This window comes from Ostrinia furnacalis, unplaced genomic scaffold, assembly GCF_004193835.3.
Source record: "Ostrinia furnacalis isolate ACB-3 unplaced genomic scaffold, ASM419383v2 OfSCF1610, whole genome shotgun sequence".
Classification (NCBI taxonomy): domain Eukaryota; kingdom Metazoa; phylum Arthropoda; class Insecta; order Lepidoptera; family Crambidae; genus Ostrinia; species Ostrinia furnacalis.
In genome coordinates this window covers 1-16,682 of record NW_021131849.1, presented here as the reverse complement: position 1 = coordinate 16,682, position 16,682 = coordinate 1, and the positions used below count along the sequence as shown (strand labels likewise).

The window sequence follows — 16,682 nt, the reverse complement described above, 5'->3', positions numbered from 1 at the left end:
CGATCTGGTGATGAAGGTCGAGGGAAGAACCTGGATGCGGGCAGCGTACGATCGGTCGTTATGGAAATCCTTGGAGAAGGCCTTTATCTAGCAGTGGACGTCATTTGGCTGAAACGAACGAACGAAATTAAGCAATTGCTTTGGCCTTAGGGCATCACCTCTTGGGAGGCACCAAAAATTGCTAGCACATAAAAAATCCGCGTAAACAAGACCCGCAAAAGTAGTTTTGTTAAAATTTGTTTAATAACTATAATAGCATCGACTAGCTAGACTTATACCGGCAGTGTTTGTACAAAGACATCTTATAAATGGGAAAAATAAAACTACATTTAATTTACGTTTAATAAATCACTTCCAATCGTCCAATCTGGAAATCATTCAAGAAGGTCTATGTTAAGCAGACTTACATTTTAGTAGTTAAAGATGCCCGTGTTGAGTTTATGTGCCGTCCCTCAATCTTCTTAAATCTAGTACTATATAGGTACCTATTTTATTTTATCTTCAGTAACAACAATGGATTAACTTACATTAAAACAATCACGTGAACTGATTGATAACAATATCTTTACAAATTAATTACCTAGATACCTATATCAAGACGAATGTACAGTTTTCATCACCTATCATTTTGACTTCCTCTATTATGATTAAACTGAGATGATATCACAAAACTTCTGAATTCCGTCTTCTGTAGAAGTTTTCGATTTCGGAGTTTGGAATTATGTCCCAATTTCCTTCAAAACAGAAATGTACCTTGATACCATTTATCTATCGATTAGTAGGCGACGATTAAAGCTATCTAAGCTTATTAGATAACCGAACCGAATTTAGATTTATGTCTATCTAATTCTATCTTTAAATGACAAAAATATGGAAGGTAACTTACTGTAAAGATACTTTGCATTAGAGAAAGGAGTGATACTCTGGTATGCGTTCAGAGCAGACAGTGTCTCCAAGCTACTTAATGTAGGTACCTGCTTATCTACGGGACTATTCTCACCTCTCGTTCCCACCGCTGCAACTCCTGTGTACCCAGAATCTACAGCTTGACCGCCAATAAAAACCTAACCAGTGAAGGTCAAGTTTGTCCCGAGGGAAAGCTTAGGGGGCGTCCATAAATTACGTGAGACAATTTTGGCCATTTTTCAACCCCCCCGCCCCCCTTTGTGAGATTTGGTGAGATTTTGCCTGACCCCCTCCCCCACCCCCCTAATCTCACGTGATATTTAATAAAATGCCTATTTTGCAATGTCTATGCTTCGAGTACCTATATTAGATTTATATGAAAAAATCAATATGAAAAAATCAGTAACCCAGTGTCGTGCCACACGCAGTGCAGGGTTCCGTAGCTTCCCGTCGTTTAGTAAGACAAGCAATTGCTTCAACCTAGGACCAGTTTTTTGATTCATAGTTAAAATAACTAATTGTTAAATTTTGCTACTAATGGTTAAATATTAATAAAATGTAAACTAATAGTTAAAAGATGTACTAAAAGTCAAGTTAAACATTGTTAAAAAAACATTATTTTCTGTTATTTAACCACTTGTCATTTGACAGCTGTCAAATTTGACTATTGGTTACTTTAACTACGAATACATAATATTTTCATACTTATGACATTCATTTTTTAGGGTTCCGTAGTCCTGACAAGGAACCCTTATAGTTTCGATATGTCTGTCTGTCCGAGGTTTCGCTTGGAAATTATTGGCACTGGGGAGCTGTAATTTTGTGAAGGTATGTATATTAATCACGCCGACAAAACGATAAAATAAAATTTCTAGGGTAGCTCCCCTGCATGTAAAGTGGGGATGATTTTTTTCAAGGAAAACTATAACGGTTAAGATACATTACTTAGTTTAAGAGTAATAGTCATTTGACTCATGTATTATACAATTTCTTAACCAGTAAAAATTCCTTAGAAGAAAATATGAAAAGTGACTTTAGATGAAGTAATTGCTTGCTTCTGAAATATACATATTGTGGTAACGACAGACAACTACGGAACCCTACACTGCGCGTGGGACGACACGCACTTGGCCCATTTATTACGCAATAGAGATGCTGATCAAGTTTTTTTTTTAAGTTCGAATTTTCTTAATTTCGACATTTATTCTGCTTCTTTAGTGTTCACAAATGCAGATGGAGGCATTTTTAGTTAAATTTGATTAGACGGTTTGGAATAAATTGTCATTATCATCATAAAAAAAATCATTTTTTTTTACTTCAATAACCCAGTTTTCTGGTAATTTTACTCTATTTCTTGCGGGAAAAATTACGTGATATTTTCTGAGACCCCCCCTCTCCCCCACGTGAGATTTAGTGAGATTTTCGTTGACCCCCTCCCCCCCTAAAAGCCTCACGTAATTTATGGACGCCCCCTATCTGCTAAACTGTTGCTAAGTATAAAACTTTTTTAAAAGTAAATGTAAGTAATACTCACAAATTCTTAAAACCTACGATTAAATACCAACAAAGATTTTCAGGTAGTTCAGCGATTCATATAAACATGAACAATGTGATATCCGTTCGAAAATCTATCAGTGTAGACTGTAGTGCAGACACCAAGTAAGTACAGCGTGAAAAACATAACGTCATTTAATTTCAAACAAACTATGTAAGTCGCAAATCAACACTAGTGAACACTTCTTAACTTAACTATCGCTGGAGCAAGCTTCATAATACAAGTCATATCGACTCCTGCGCAGGGCGAAGTGTCACCAAGCGTTGAGCGTCACACCGGCTCACTTCGCGCTGAACCGTCACGCGAACCGCACGTCTTTTGCGCTCCGTTCGAAATACTAAAAGCTTATCTTTTCTGTTTTGAAACATCTCCTTGGTGTTATAAAAATCGTGCTTGATAACGTGTTTTGGAGTCAGGACTTTGTGTTTGTTTTGTGAACCACTTTCGGGTCTTTTATCGGTCCTCGGCTGCGACTTAAGATAAGAAGGTGAGTTGTGCTGATAGCTTTTCGTCGATAATTACTTAGGTTTGTCCACTGTTACGATGGCCGTTGTGAGCGGACTGGCGATAGGTATGATGGAATGTGACGAGAGATTACATGCCCGACGCCTTTGAATTTACTAGGTGTCATAAGCACAAATGGTCGTAAACTTAAATGACAACTTAGATTAGTATTTCAGTAACAATGTGATATGCCACACTCATAAAATCATAGAAAATTAACGTATTGTTCTGTGCATCTTAAAATAATTAGTTACCGCTGAACCTAACCAGTATCTTAATACTTATTTGATACTAAGTTGGTCAACATTAGGAGTGAAGTAATTAATAATTATATGTATTTATCTAAGAATGACAAATGCGTGTGTAATGTATAGTGATTAACCCATATTTAATCAGAATTAGGTGTTGAATAGATTTACAATGCAGGCCCTGCGGCCATATGCTACTATCATTTGCTACTGGTTTTTGATAAGTCATACGTAATCGCTCGATTGTGATTTAAACGAACCAATATAATAAAAAGTTAAATTAAACTTCAGATAGGAGGATAATAGAATCAGTAATCAGGCCCTTATTATTATACGATGCTCCAAAATAGATCTATTTTTCAATACTTCACTACTACGAGCTAAAAGCTGTTCTTGAGTGTTGACTCCTTGAACACCTTTAAGATGGTTGCTTACAATTGACTTCTTTGACATTCAAAACCCCCACTTTCTTTTTTGCTGGAACTAAACAATCTAATATTATCTCCCCAGAGAAGTAATCTTTATTATGGCTGTTCTTGAATGTTGATTCTTTAACTTCCAGAAGACAGCTACTGTCAGATAGAAAATTGACTTCTCTGACATTCAGAATCCGGGGGGATTCTTCTTTCTTCCTTGCTAGAACTAAACAGTCTAACATTCTGTTACATCACTAATTCTTTGTTATTTGTTGTTATAAGAAACAAATGACATCGAATATGTCATTTGAAGTTCTTGATAATAATAACACGCCTCCTATTTTAGTTTTATCATTGATACCCTGACCCTAAGAATATTTTTGAAGTATTGACATGTCTGACAAGATTATATCAAGTTATAAGAATGTTATTTTAAAACTTTTTAATGAAAACTAGTACTTACACAAAAGATAAAAAAACAATTGAAAACTAGATCCAGAGACTCAGCCATTTCTTGATGGATTTCAAAAATAACTCACCGGCTTTTTAGTTTTGGTCTATATTTTATTTAATCCCATTCAGTGAAATCTAATGTTTTCTACATCACGAACTTGAACTTTTGGATTAAAGCTATTCTTGAATCTGGATTCATATGTATTTGAATGTCGTTTCCAGTAAGTCTCAAGTATACCCTTCAAAAAGGTCTTATTTGTTACATCAGGCAAAGGATGTTTGCGACTATGCCACTGCATGTAACACCGTACGTCTATATTTATCTGTTTGCTCAAGCTATCTCCTCGTAAACTACTTTGCTACCAGACCCTATCAAATACAAATAAGATCTTTTAACCGATAACCCCTTGAGCTTACTTACTGATTAATCTACTAAACTAATAACTACAAAGGAGGGAAATGTTACCTCTAATATTAAATAGTAGTTTTTTTCCTCTATACAAATACGCATAAATAAGAAGAATAATTAAAATTAGGATTTATTATTATAATACCACACCTAATTCAAAATAAGCCAATTTTATACCGCGTGCGTGTCGGTAAATAACTACAAAGTTAAAAGTAGGATGGTACTCGTAGTACCTACGTGGGACACTATTTAAGTTGTGAGCCTAACTATGAAAACAAAGTAGTTTATTATTAAAATGGTATTGATTGGGTTTATTGGTATTGTCTTTCATGATTTGTGTACTTTTTAATGTGTCCGAAACACTTTTCATAGCATTTTTTCCACTCAGCTTGAGGCACCTCCAAAGCATGGTTTTTGACCGCAACGACAATTGCTTCTGGCTACATAAATCGCTGTTCACGCATTTAATTTTAATATATGGGTACCAAAAGAAGTGTTTAGATTCCAAGCAAGAATTTTGTAGCGTTGGACCTGTTTATTTCATATTTTGAGTGTTCAAATAGTCAGTTGTTTGACGAAACGTGTAAAAGCTCACATTTTCGTCACGAATGGCGATTCGACTATGCTGGTCAGTTTCCCTTATTAAACCGAAGACTTTTGGAAAAAAAGTGGCTGTTAACTATTAAGAATTAACCATTCTAAATTTCTCTAGTGACGTTTCTGTCATATAATCGGATATTTCGGAAAAATAGGCCACCATAAGTTTCAAAATGTTCCGAGCGCATGGGACTTTTGTTGGAATTGGTTCATCTTAAAACACCTCCATAGTCGATAGCTGTTTATTTTCAGGATCATTATGCATAGATCCTTAATTCGTCAACTGTCACAATTTTAAAAACGGCTTTTAAAGCTTTTTAAACGTATTTATCAAACATTTCCAAAGACTAAACGACACAAGCGTCCTATTGAGCGTTTGAAAATTTTTGTGACATCCAGCGAGAAAAAAACGTATTGACCGTAATATGGTCATACAATATTTTATTACTGCTAGTGGAATTAATGCCTAGGATTATCTTAATCCTACGATATATCACATGACGAGGTTTCCCTTCCATTTTTCTGACAACATCAATGTTTTCCGCCACTAATAGTCATTTTCGACGACTTTCGCAAAGTTCACTGGTGAGCCAATGACATACAATATTATACTTCTTAAACTAGCGTTTTACAATGGTAAAGAACAGATCTTTATCACCAAAAGTGAAATTTAGCTGACCGCTTCAGTTTTGTATTGATTAACCACGTCGAAAGTCATAATAAATCTTCGCGCGAAAATTTCCGCAAGTCAATCCCATGTTTTTGCAGTCAAGATAATTTTCAATTCAATGTTAATAATACAAAACATGCTTAAATGATAAAAAGTTTTGAGTAAGGTTATAGTCAAAAATGTCAAACTTTTCATTAAAAGTATCAGATGTCGTCTAACAACACGTTATGTTGTCGAGGCTCACAACTTAAATAGTGCCCTAGTACCTACTATTCTATGGATCAACAACAATCTTGAAACTAGTCTAAAGTCAAACTTGAGTGTGGTTTTGTGATACGGGCCATATTTTCTTTCAATACCTCGTTTTAAAGCTTGCCTAACCCAAAACATGCCCAGCAGAACTAATTTCCTTTTACGACCAAGAAATCCGACTCCCAGCGGAATTCTTTCTCCTATTACAGGCGCGTGGAGACTTGAAACTTACCGATGCAGTGCACACACAAATGCACCTTGATGACCAAGACTTAATGGCGTAAATCCGCTGAAAGTTTGAACATTTCTAACGCACATCAAGTTAAAAACAGTGGCATCTATGTAGTTTGTTATAGATGCGATTTTGCAACGAAAATTTGTATGATATGCTAACGAATATACAAACAGCGGATTTGCAATCGTCAACATACCTAATAAATCTTGTCGATTTGAAGTTTCATGTCGCGATTTCGACACCAAAATGTGGACAAACAACGCATTTGAAGTAAACTTAAATTGTAAGCATGACTTTTCATTTGAAATTGATTTAATAGCGTTATGTTTGTGTAATTAATTACTCAGCGATGATTTCAATCCGTTAGCTTCGTATGAAAATATTCCCTGCTATGAATCTTTAAATGCGTCATCCTCAGTTTTATTGGAAGGAATAAACCCTTCGTATCTAGCAAGTTAAGCACCTACATTGTAAATTTATCTACTTTGAGGCCAATCTCCTTCTACACTTTTAACATTTGAGTTCCCAATCCATGTTAGACATAAGCCTATAGTGATCTTGCGTCATTCGGTCTGCTGAACTGTCTGACAGTTCTAATTTTATTATATTTCTTTTTGGATGAATGTTAGCTACTCAGTTGAAAAAAAAATACTACTGGACGGAATTTCATGAAACATCACACATCAACACAATCGGGTTCAGTGAATTCACATATTAACCCGATTGATTTTGTGCGGCTGAATAAGTAGATTACTGATCAAACTCTCTTCATGTTATGATGAAGCCAGCCTTGACGTTTATAAGTGCCACCAGTGGTCAAAATAAAATAAAATATTTTTGATTTTGTTTTTATTTGCCAGCCAAATCAGACCTAAGTAAGTGAGATTTAGGCCAAAACCCTTGTTCTTCAACTAAATCTTGATAATTAATTAGTAACACACCTTGTAGTGTAAGGCTGAGTTGCACCACCTAACTTTGACCGTAACTTTAACGAGTTTTTAAGTGTTTTTTTAGAGTTTGACAGAATTTTGACGTTTGTCAAAGTTAAAGTAAGATGGTGCAACCCAGCCTAATATTTATAAATAGGTTTTCTGTTAGTTTTTAGAAATATCGTATCAATCAGTCAGCATATTTAATATAAACCACAGTCTCTTATACTTATCACTGTGTTAACTGAGGATATTTAAAACTATCCATTGATAACTAGTCATTGGTAAACAAACGATCATTAATGGCCCACTTAACTGTAAGTAATATGAGTATTTTATCAGATCATCGTCCTTTATACAACCTTGGTGATAGTTCCATTCGCATTATCACTCAAGCAAATAATTCCGTAAATCATGGAATTAATTCATTAAGGAAAACTGAAACTATTGCAATTTCAACGTAGACTAAATCATTCATTGAATACGAGACACGAGTATTAAGGAAATATAGGTAGTTAATAGTTATATTAATTTGTAAATGACGAAACTTTAGAGCGTCATTTCTGTGGTCATTTCGCTGACATAGCAGGGTAGGGTACTTCCAAATCGTCATTTTCAGTAAATTTGGTTGATTCAAGCATGCTTTGTTATAACCAATATGTTAAAAATACTTATATGTGTGATTTTCAATTAATATTTTTGGTCTAGAAGACCTATAGTTCAAGTAGTATAATGTTTTTCTTTCTTTCTTATATGATGTTAGTTACATGACAAAAGGAGTACCGTAAACGATCTACCAAAATCAAGGGTTTACATTACGGGGGCGTTTGTATAATTCAGTAGAAGCCAAACTGTTAGTGGTAGGTATGTGACTCAACATCTGAACGTTCTTTCGGCTAATAAAAATACACTTGTGAACAGTCCCATGGACACAATGTCCATTATGGATGAAGCAAAACAATCTGAACAATGCGCGAGAAGCGCCGCTGTTTACTTTATGCTGTCACTTGAGTTTGACTTTGAAGTCTAAACCATAGCACAACTCACAAGGCCGTTTTGAAATTACTGTTTTCTGCATCTTGCCTAGTTTTTAGGCTGGGTTGCACCATCTTACTTTAACTTTGACAAACGTCAAAAATCTGTCAAAATCCATACAAAAAACACTGGTTATTGTTATAAAATAGTTACGGTCAAAGTTAGGTGGTGCAACTCAGTCTTAGACTGGTGTAAAACTTCGTAGTCGTACTTCGTAACTTCGTATTTAGAGCTAAAATAACGTAGCGTAGTTACTTTTTTTAGCAAACCAAAAACATGGTATAAAAGAACGTAAGGAGATCCAATCTTCCTTCTTCCATTGGCCTGTGGCCTCTAGTACTCGTAAATTGGAGAGGGTCTCCTGCAGTGGAGATTTTTTTGTAATGTGTACATACAGTTATCATAAAAACATCTTAGACAGTTATTGCATTATTGCATAACTAATTAGTCCCGTTAACCCTCCAATATGAAGTTAGGACTGGGACTGGGAAGTTGGTTGAGGAAGTTAGTTCACCACAATAAAGAGTCCAGCAGCGGCAGGGTTTGAACTACCAACCCTCGAATTGAACTCCGACACTTACACAGTTGGGCTATTCTTCTTCTTGTTGTATCGACAACAAACCTATAACATAACAGTGTCACCCCAAAACTCTGCTACAAATTTAAATCTACCTGCGTGCAGTTGTTTGGCTATTGTCGCCTCGAATAATCTGATGATGATAAAAATGGAGTCTAGAGTATAAGTACTAAGATTCATAGTCGATTGTCATTTCATATATAACTGATTCAAGAGTCGATTGCATTACATTCCTGTAGTTTTTTACAAGTAAGTTTTTCAGTTGTAATACTTGAGCCGTGAGTCTAGCGAGACCATTATTTTTTACGACACGATAACGCACGCGCCGATAAGAGCTTGTTTCACACACTGCGTTCCTACACACTTAGTAGGAAAATATTCATAAAATTCGGATTTAATCTAAGGTTTTATGACAAAATATGTTTGAATTTTCTTGTAATTATTTTCTCTCTGTACTTATTTTTTTTTTGGTGGACATCATTACTCGTATTCATAAATTAATTACTTATTAAAATTATGTTTTACAGTAAAATGTTTTACGAGTCCGATTAAGTCCTGATGCGACTAAACTTTTATCCGAGAATAACTCTTGGTATAACTGGCACATTGACAGTTTCAGTATGGGAAATATGTCAAAACTGACGATTTATTCTGAGATTAATATTTACTCTTGTTTGATCGAATCCACCCTAAGTATTGGGATTGTAATCCTATTATTGGGAGATCGATTTAAAAGTACTTATAAGAATAAATTTATTCAAAAGAAATTAAGGAGTGACACTGAAACGTTCCATAAAAGTTTGATACAAAATTACACCTTTTATAACTATCCATAAGATACTATAGTGTAAAACCGTCGCGACGTTTGTTGAAACGTTCGTGGAATCCTCGTTTTAGAATACGAGCCTTTGTATTTCACATTGGATAGCTATATCTAGGTATTCACAGTACGTGTGAACTAAGAAGTAACTTTAACATTGTATGCCAGTCTAGTTATGTTGTGTTTATTCTTACTGAGCATCTGATGATCTCTGAGGTCAAACCACTGACATGCTGTGCAAATGCAAAATGTTCTTGAAATTACATACATTAACTTGGGTAACTTTGAATTTCAGGGTAACTTTGAACAGTAAAAAATAATGAATTACATATTATCACTTACCTATCGGATTAATATTTACACGTATAATAGATTATTTTAGTAATTATTTTGATGAATGAGGTCACATGCGCACTTTGCGCAGTCCTATCTACTTATATCTATCGAAATATTATGATGGCCAGTATTGGACTAGAGGATTCTTGAAGATTCCAATTAGGGAATAATGCGCCAATAGTCTAGGTTTGTTTGATAACCCAAGAATGGTATCGACCTTTTTCCCTGGACATTATTTCCACCTTTTTTAAGTTGTAATGTGATATTTATTTAGAGTCTTAATTCTCAATCATCCACAGACCGTGACATCTGGATGAGCTGTCCATGTGACTGTCATAAAGTGACCTGTGGGTCTAGACAAAGTGCAAATTATAATCGCAAACCAGTCGAAAAGTGGTCGAAAAGCCCCTTTTTTGTATGGAGTTTTGACGGATTCGATTTTCGATTCGATCAAAAAGTGCGTTTTGTCTAGGGGGGCTGTAGGTCTAGACAAAGTGCAAATTATAATCGCAAACCAGTCGAAAAGTGGTCGAAAAGCCCCTTTTTTGTATGGAGTTTTGACGGATTCGATTTTCGATTCGATCATAAAGTGCGTTTTGTCTAGGCACGATGTAAAACTAATTATCTTAGCGACTCTTGTCGTTTTATGTTATGTTTTGTGTCGATAATTTAGTGTTGTTTTATCAATCAGCTGCTTTTTAATTACCAAGTTAAATATTTAGGTCAGTTAATTGTAATAAAAGTTATTTTTAATATTATGAACTTCGAAGGTTGAATAATTCTTAGACGTCTTTATCGGCTAAAGACCTCAGCTACTACTATGAAAAGATATGGATATATTTTCCTTGATTAAAATAATATATTACCAAGACATTATTTTTTTGTAGATTTGTATTAGTGTTGGGATTCTTGTAATTATGGATCACTAGCTTTCCGCCCGCGTCTTCGCCCGCGTGGAATTTTGTCTGTCACAGAAAAACTTTATCGCGCGTGTCCCTGTTTCAAAAACCGGGATAAAAAAAACTATCCTATGTCCTTTCCCGGGACTCAAACTATCTCTATGCCGAATTTCATCAAAATCGGTTCAGTGGTTTAAGCGTGAAAGAGAGACAGACAGTCAGAGTTGCTTTCGCATTTATAATATTAGTATAAATTATTTATTAACTTACATACAATTTTGACCAATTTTTCGATAGCTCAGCGGTCAGCAGAGCGGTGGCTCAGCAAGCGAAGGACGTGGGTTCAATTCCTGTCGGATCCAGTTGTTTATTTTTTTTTACTACTCAATTAAAATATGGTTTCTGTTGTTACAGCTCAAAAGACGATGAAATAGACGGCAACTGCATCGTTCGCGCCCGCGGCTTGCCCTGGCAGTCGTCCGACCAAGACATCGCAAAGTTCTTCAGAGGACTCAATGTTGCCAAGTAAGTTTGTACTCTTGAATAATAAAAAAATCAAAGTAAAAAAAATATTTCTTCGTAATTAAAAAATAAATAAATACAATAACAATAAAGAGCGAGCCAATCCAATGTGTAGCTACTATAATTCTGTTGTTGAATACAAATTCAAAATCGATTTAGCGCCTTTACTTCAAAAAATGTTATCCGAAGTTTCGAATATTGCCATCCAGTTGCAGTTGTTGTTGTGACAGATAAATATCCGAAACTATGCAAACTGCGTTTTGGCACGGTAATACTAGTTTCGGAGTAGCGCTGCGGCATAGATTTTAATAAAGCCTAGAAATTGTGCTAGAAGCACGAAAAGTGAGGCAACTTTTAGCGGATCATTTTGCCCCACTTGAAACTTGAAACTTAATTGTTTTAATTTAAATGTCTTTAAATAATTATTAAATAAAAAATAATATTTTATTACGTTAAATGTGGATAAAAATCTCTCACTTTCGAAAAAAAAACAGCTCAATTTAAACATTTTTAACAACGTTTTGACAGTTGAATGACAAGATTTTCGCCTCAATTTTTGTGACGAAGCGTTTGTATGAAGACTATCCATCTAGGCTTTATTAATCCTGCAATAGTTCCAGACTACTACTTACATAATTTTAAGTTTTAACTTCTTTATGTATCTGTGCAGGGGCGGAGTAGCGCTGTGTTTGTCGCCGCAGGGGCGCCGTAACGGCGAAGCGTTGGTGCGGTTCATCTCGCAGGAGCACCGCGATATGGCGCTCAAGCGGCATAAACACCACATCGGCCCTCGGTACATTGAGGTAGGTGAACTGAAGTTACAACACTAATGTCAAATTTAATGAGCCGCCATTGGTAGCTCAATCGGAACGTTCTCGTTAGCTCAGTGGTGGCAATCACCCTGCGAACGAAAGGGCTCTAGTTTAGAGACTGGACAAGGTTAATTTAATCAAATCCCTAATTCATCATCATTATGGGACTATTCCCGTCTCTCGTTCCCACCGCTGCAACTCCTGTGCAGCCAGGATCTACAGCTTGACCGTCAATAAAAACCCAACCAATGATGTTTGTTCCGGGGGAAAGTTATCATCATTAGTTAGACGGATTGTGTTTCTTACGCCACTTTTCAGCACCAGTCGAGATATGTTGTTCCCAAGTGCCCTAATATTGCCGAATGGTAAAAGTGTTGACTGGCTGACTCGTGATCCGACGAACGCGGGTTCGATCCCCGCCGCCGTTGCACTATTGTGGTGAACCCATTTGCATCAAAAAGGTTGCATAGCATAAAACTAAATTGGGGCACACTGAAAACCAGGGTCACGGTAATACTATCTATACAGTATTCCAACTCGACCATATTTTTGAAATAAATGTCAACATCCGCGCGGAACGTCACGGTATGACAACATGCGGTAGGGCTGCCTACCTGTAGACCCTATTTTCATTACAACTGCCTACTAAGAATTTCTATATAGTTTTGTGAATGTATTTTGTGATTGTAATTTTTATTTTATTTTGACAAATAAAATACTTTATGAATGAAATAGGATAAAAATGCATGTTGTCTTGTCATTAGTAGATTTAATTTAAAAAATATATTTGTGTTAAGATTTAGTAACAAATCTTATAAATTTGCGACCGTAAAATGTATGCGCCTCGACTAAGGCGTACAAAATGCTTGATTTATACAGGGTGTTAGGTAAATGGGTTTATAAGCGGACACTAGCCCATGTTAACATGTGCATATTAATGGTATGGTGTAGTCGGAAAATTGGTATCATCATTTTATTCATTTTAATAATTTTAATTTTCATAAAAATCTGATTTTATAAATTATTTTGTATGAAAATAAAAAAAATTAAAAATGGCATCACTGACTTCACCATACCATTTACATACATAAATGTTAACATATTTATTTATTTTTTAATAATAATAATAATATGGGCTAGTGTCGGCTTATAAACACATTTACCTAACACCCTGTATAAATAGCTACTTGTAATTATTTTTATAAAAAAGCACTGTCTAAAAAACAACACATCGTCCGTTTATTACTATGGCCCATTCGCGACACCCCCGACTTTTGCATGTCGAGCGCATACCGTGATTTGAATTTCGAAGGAAAGCTCGAGTTTCGTCGGTTTATATGAAGTTACAATACTGTATGATATTATTACCGTGCCAGGGTCGTGAAACTGTAGTGAGTAGGTGGCACTTCTCAGTTCACTCTTGTTTTTGTTTTTCTTGCTATTTATTATCATGTGCCACTGCAACTGTTATGTTTGTATGTAAACTAGCCTTCGAGACTTCGTACGCGTGGACCTCGTTTTACCCACATTGGGGTTGAATTTTGCAAAATCCCGTCTTAGTGAGCACCTACGTTCTAAATTTTAGACTCCTAGCACTTGTATTTTCTGAGATTTCGTGATGAGTGAGTGAGTCAGTCAGTGACCATTCGCTTTTATAGATTTAGATTGCCTGTATTTGTGTGATGTCCATTGTAATAAATGTATCTTTCTTTGAATTCAACACTATTCTTCTTCTTCAGGTGTACCGTGCGAGCGGCGAAGACTTCTTGTCGGTAGCGGGCGGAGCGACGTGCGAGGCGGCGGCGTTCCTGTCGCGAGGCGCGCAGGTCATCGTCCGCATGCGCGGCTTGCCTTACGACGCGCAGCCTCAGCAAGTTGTGAGTGCTAACGACTTCAGAAAAGCTACAAAACGTGGCCTTTGAAATTCCAAAATCACTTCGCTTCAGCGTTTTGTTTTACAAAAATGTACCTATGTTGTTACTGCGTTCCGTGAAGCGACTTAGAAATTAAAATTAGCATGTCATAAATCTATCTTGTCTAAGGGATCTGTTTTCCTATAAGTTACAAGTCTCTATAAAAACAAAGTTCCTGATTTTAAAAAGTACCTACCTACAAAGTATTACAGCCATCACAAAGAAACAATTTTTATCTAAAATTCTCATAGGTATTTAGCAAATCATATGAGCTAGATACAGTAAGTTCATCACAATCTTTTAGTGAAATTGTACTACTTGTGCTTCTATCAGTTTATTAATCAGAATTATTTTGAAACGTAATAAAAATCAATTAACCCTACATTCTTTCCCTTTTCCAGTTGGAATTCTTCTCAACGGGTGACGACCCAGTGCAAGTGCTAGATGGCGCTGAAGGCGTACTTTTCGTTCGGCGAGCCGATGGCCGAGCCACTGGCGACGCCTTTGTGCTATTCGCGAAGGAAGATGACGCGCCCAAAGCGCTTTCGAGGCACAGGAAATTAATAGGAGCACGATATATCGAATTATTTCGATCTACCACAGCGGAGGTGCAGCAGGTAAGACATAATATGATTTGAGCACTATTATAGTGGTTTTTAAAATTTGTTATTGACCATTAATAGCAACAATTGATCATATTCTTAACCAGTAGGCATATCCTTATCTATCTTCCGTAAATAGGTATGGAATACAAAATAATTACGGGCAATTCTTATAATGCCCTATTCTCCGGTTGACGTTAGCAATGGCTGAGCCATTTTGAACTTCATTAATTTTTTTATAAAAAAATGATCTCATAATTTTCCGATGTTTAAAATACTTTACAGTTTACAACTTTTTCAAATAAATTTTAAAACCCATGTCGTATTTAAGATAAATATTATTATATGAATAACATGGACGAAGTATTGTAGATGAATGTTTTTAATTCTAGGGTAATTGCTGTGACTACTGTTAGGTATTTTTTTGAGTTTTCTTGGAATTTATTTCGGTTGGAAACAATGTTATCAGCTGTAGTAAAATTCTATTAGCACTTTAGCGCGGATTATTGACTAGCGAACAATAACTTATATTTCTTATCGGCCTTGTAGAGAGGTTAACGTTTATCCATACAAATTCAACTCTAACGGTATTGAGTTAAAGGAAACAATTGCTTAACATTTTGTAAAGGGTCTTAGCATACCGCAATCTGACATAAAAGTTAGCAGGGGCCACAATATAGGTACCTAGTTTGGTTATAAGCAAATTAATATTCACTTGGAAATTCAACTATCAGTGTGTACCGTACCTCTAGCATGAACAACTTTCGTCTTCGAATCGTTTGCGTATTCGATATCGATACTCAACCTTGGAATTAAACGATAACGTGACCATTTTGATTCTCAAAATAAGTTTCGTGCAACCATTTCTCATACCTACTAAGTTCACTTTACGACACGTTCACAAGGGCGCTGTTGCAGTTTTCGTATTAAATCTTGATGGCGATTCGAATACGCAAACGATTCGAAATCGAAAGTCTTAAGGCCATGATTTCCCAAATTGTCGATANTATTTCATATTAAAATGGAGTTTACATTTTTGTGATCATTTACTTACTATTTTTGTCGATAAAAAGTATTTGTTTGACTTAATATTATCATCTTTATTTGACATTATTGATTGACAAACATTTGTGTGCATGAACATTATAATAATGTTTGTTTCGGGCTGGGTGTTTTCTAACCATAATATGAATGTATTTATTTATGTTATGTTATTTAAGTATGTTCATATCCCATAGTACAAGCTTTGCTTAGTTTGAGACTAGAGGCGCAGTGTTAAAATATTATGTCGAAGGATATTTAATTTTATTATTTATTTATTCACTGTTTGAAGGTTACGGTTTAATCCAACTTACGGCTTGTTTTTACACTATGGCGTCATCGCGTCGCGCGAGTGTCAGTGCGAGGTGTGCGGGGGCTGAGGTAAACGAATGCACGGCATCGAGGCGGTAAATCCTAGCCTTAACTTGAAATTTTAAAGAGTTCTATTCAACGCTGTGATTTACTTAAGCAAGTATCGCTTGTGAATACGGGCATAAGTCCTTCAAAGCGACGCCCATGAAATCAAATAAGTAAAAGACAATGCCGGAAATTGGCGTCTTTTTTTTTTCGGGCGGCCATCGACCAAACCTTGTTTTTTGATTACAAAATAGTGTAATAAACCAAACTTAGTAGGACATGTATACCTCTAAACTCAGTCTGAACTGAGTTACGAGCATCAGAAGTATGATGATTTTCATACTAGATTTGCTGTTTGGGCGCAAGTTTTGTAAGAAATTTCTATTTATTTATTTATTTATTTATTCTAGAAGGCTGCTTGAAGGCTTACAGAAAATCCAACGCGCCAACAAGTTATAGGTACAATCGTGCAAATAATATCAATTAAAAATGTCAATATTGTGTACAATTGTCAAGTAAAACGATAACAAATCAGTCAAATAAAATCAAAAATTAAATACATAAATAATTGTCTTAGAATGTCATATTACCTAT

General features: G+C 35.6%; 1 protein-coding gene across 1 annotated transcript in view; it reads left to right on the top strand.

The window, feature by feature from the left end:
* LOC114353114 (RNA-binding protein fusilli-like) overlaps window positions 1–14,705 on the top strand; it is a gene marked incomplete at its 3' end in the record, with an annotated part of 53,465 nt that extends 38,760 nt beyond the window's left edge. Inside the window, exons 7-10 of the mRNA XM_028304948.1 lie at window positions 11,256–11,366; window positions 12,034–12,166; window positions 13,915–14,052; window positions 14,490–14,705. Of these exons, the coding sequence (XP_028160749.1) occupies window positions 11,256–11,366; window positions 12,034–12,166; window positions 13,915–14,052; window positions 14,490–14,705 (598 nt within the window). The remainder of the gene's footprint in view (window positions 1–11,255; window positions 11,367–12,033; window positions 12,167–13,914; window positions 14,053–14,489) is intronic.
* Between the last annotated feature and the right edge of the window lie 1,977 nt (window positions 14,706–16,682).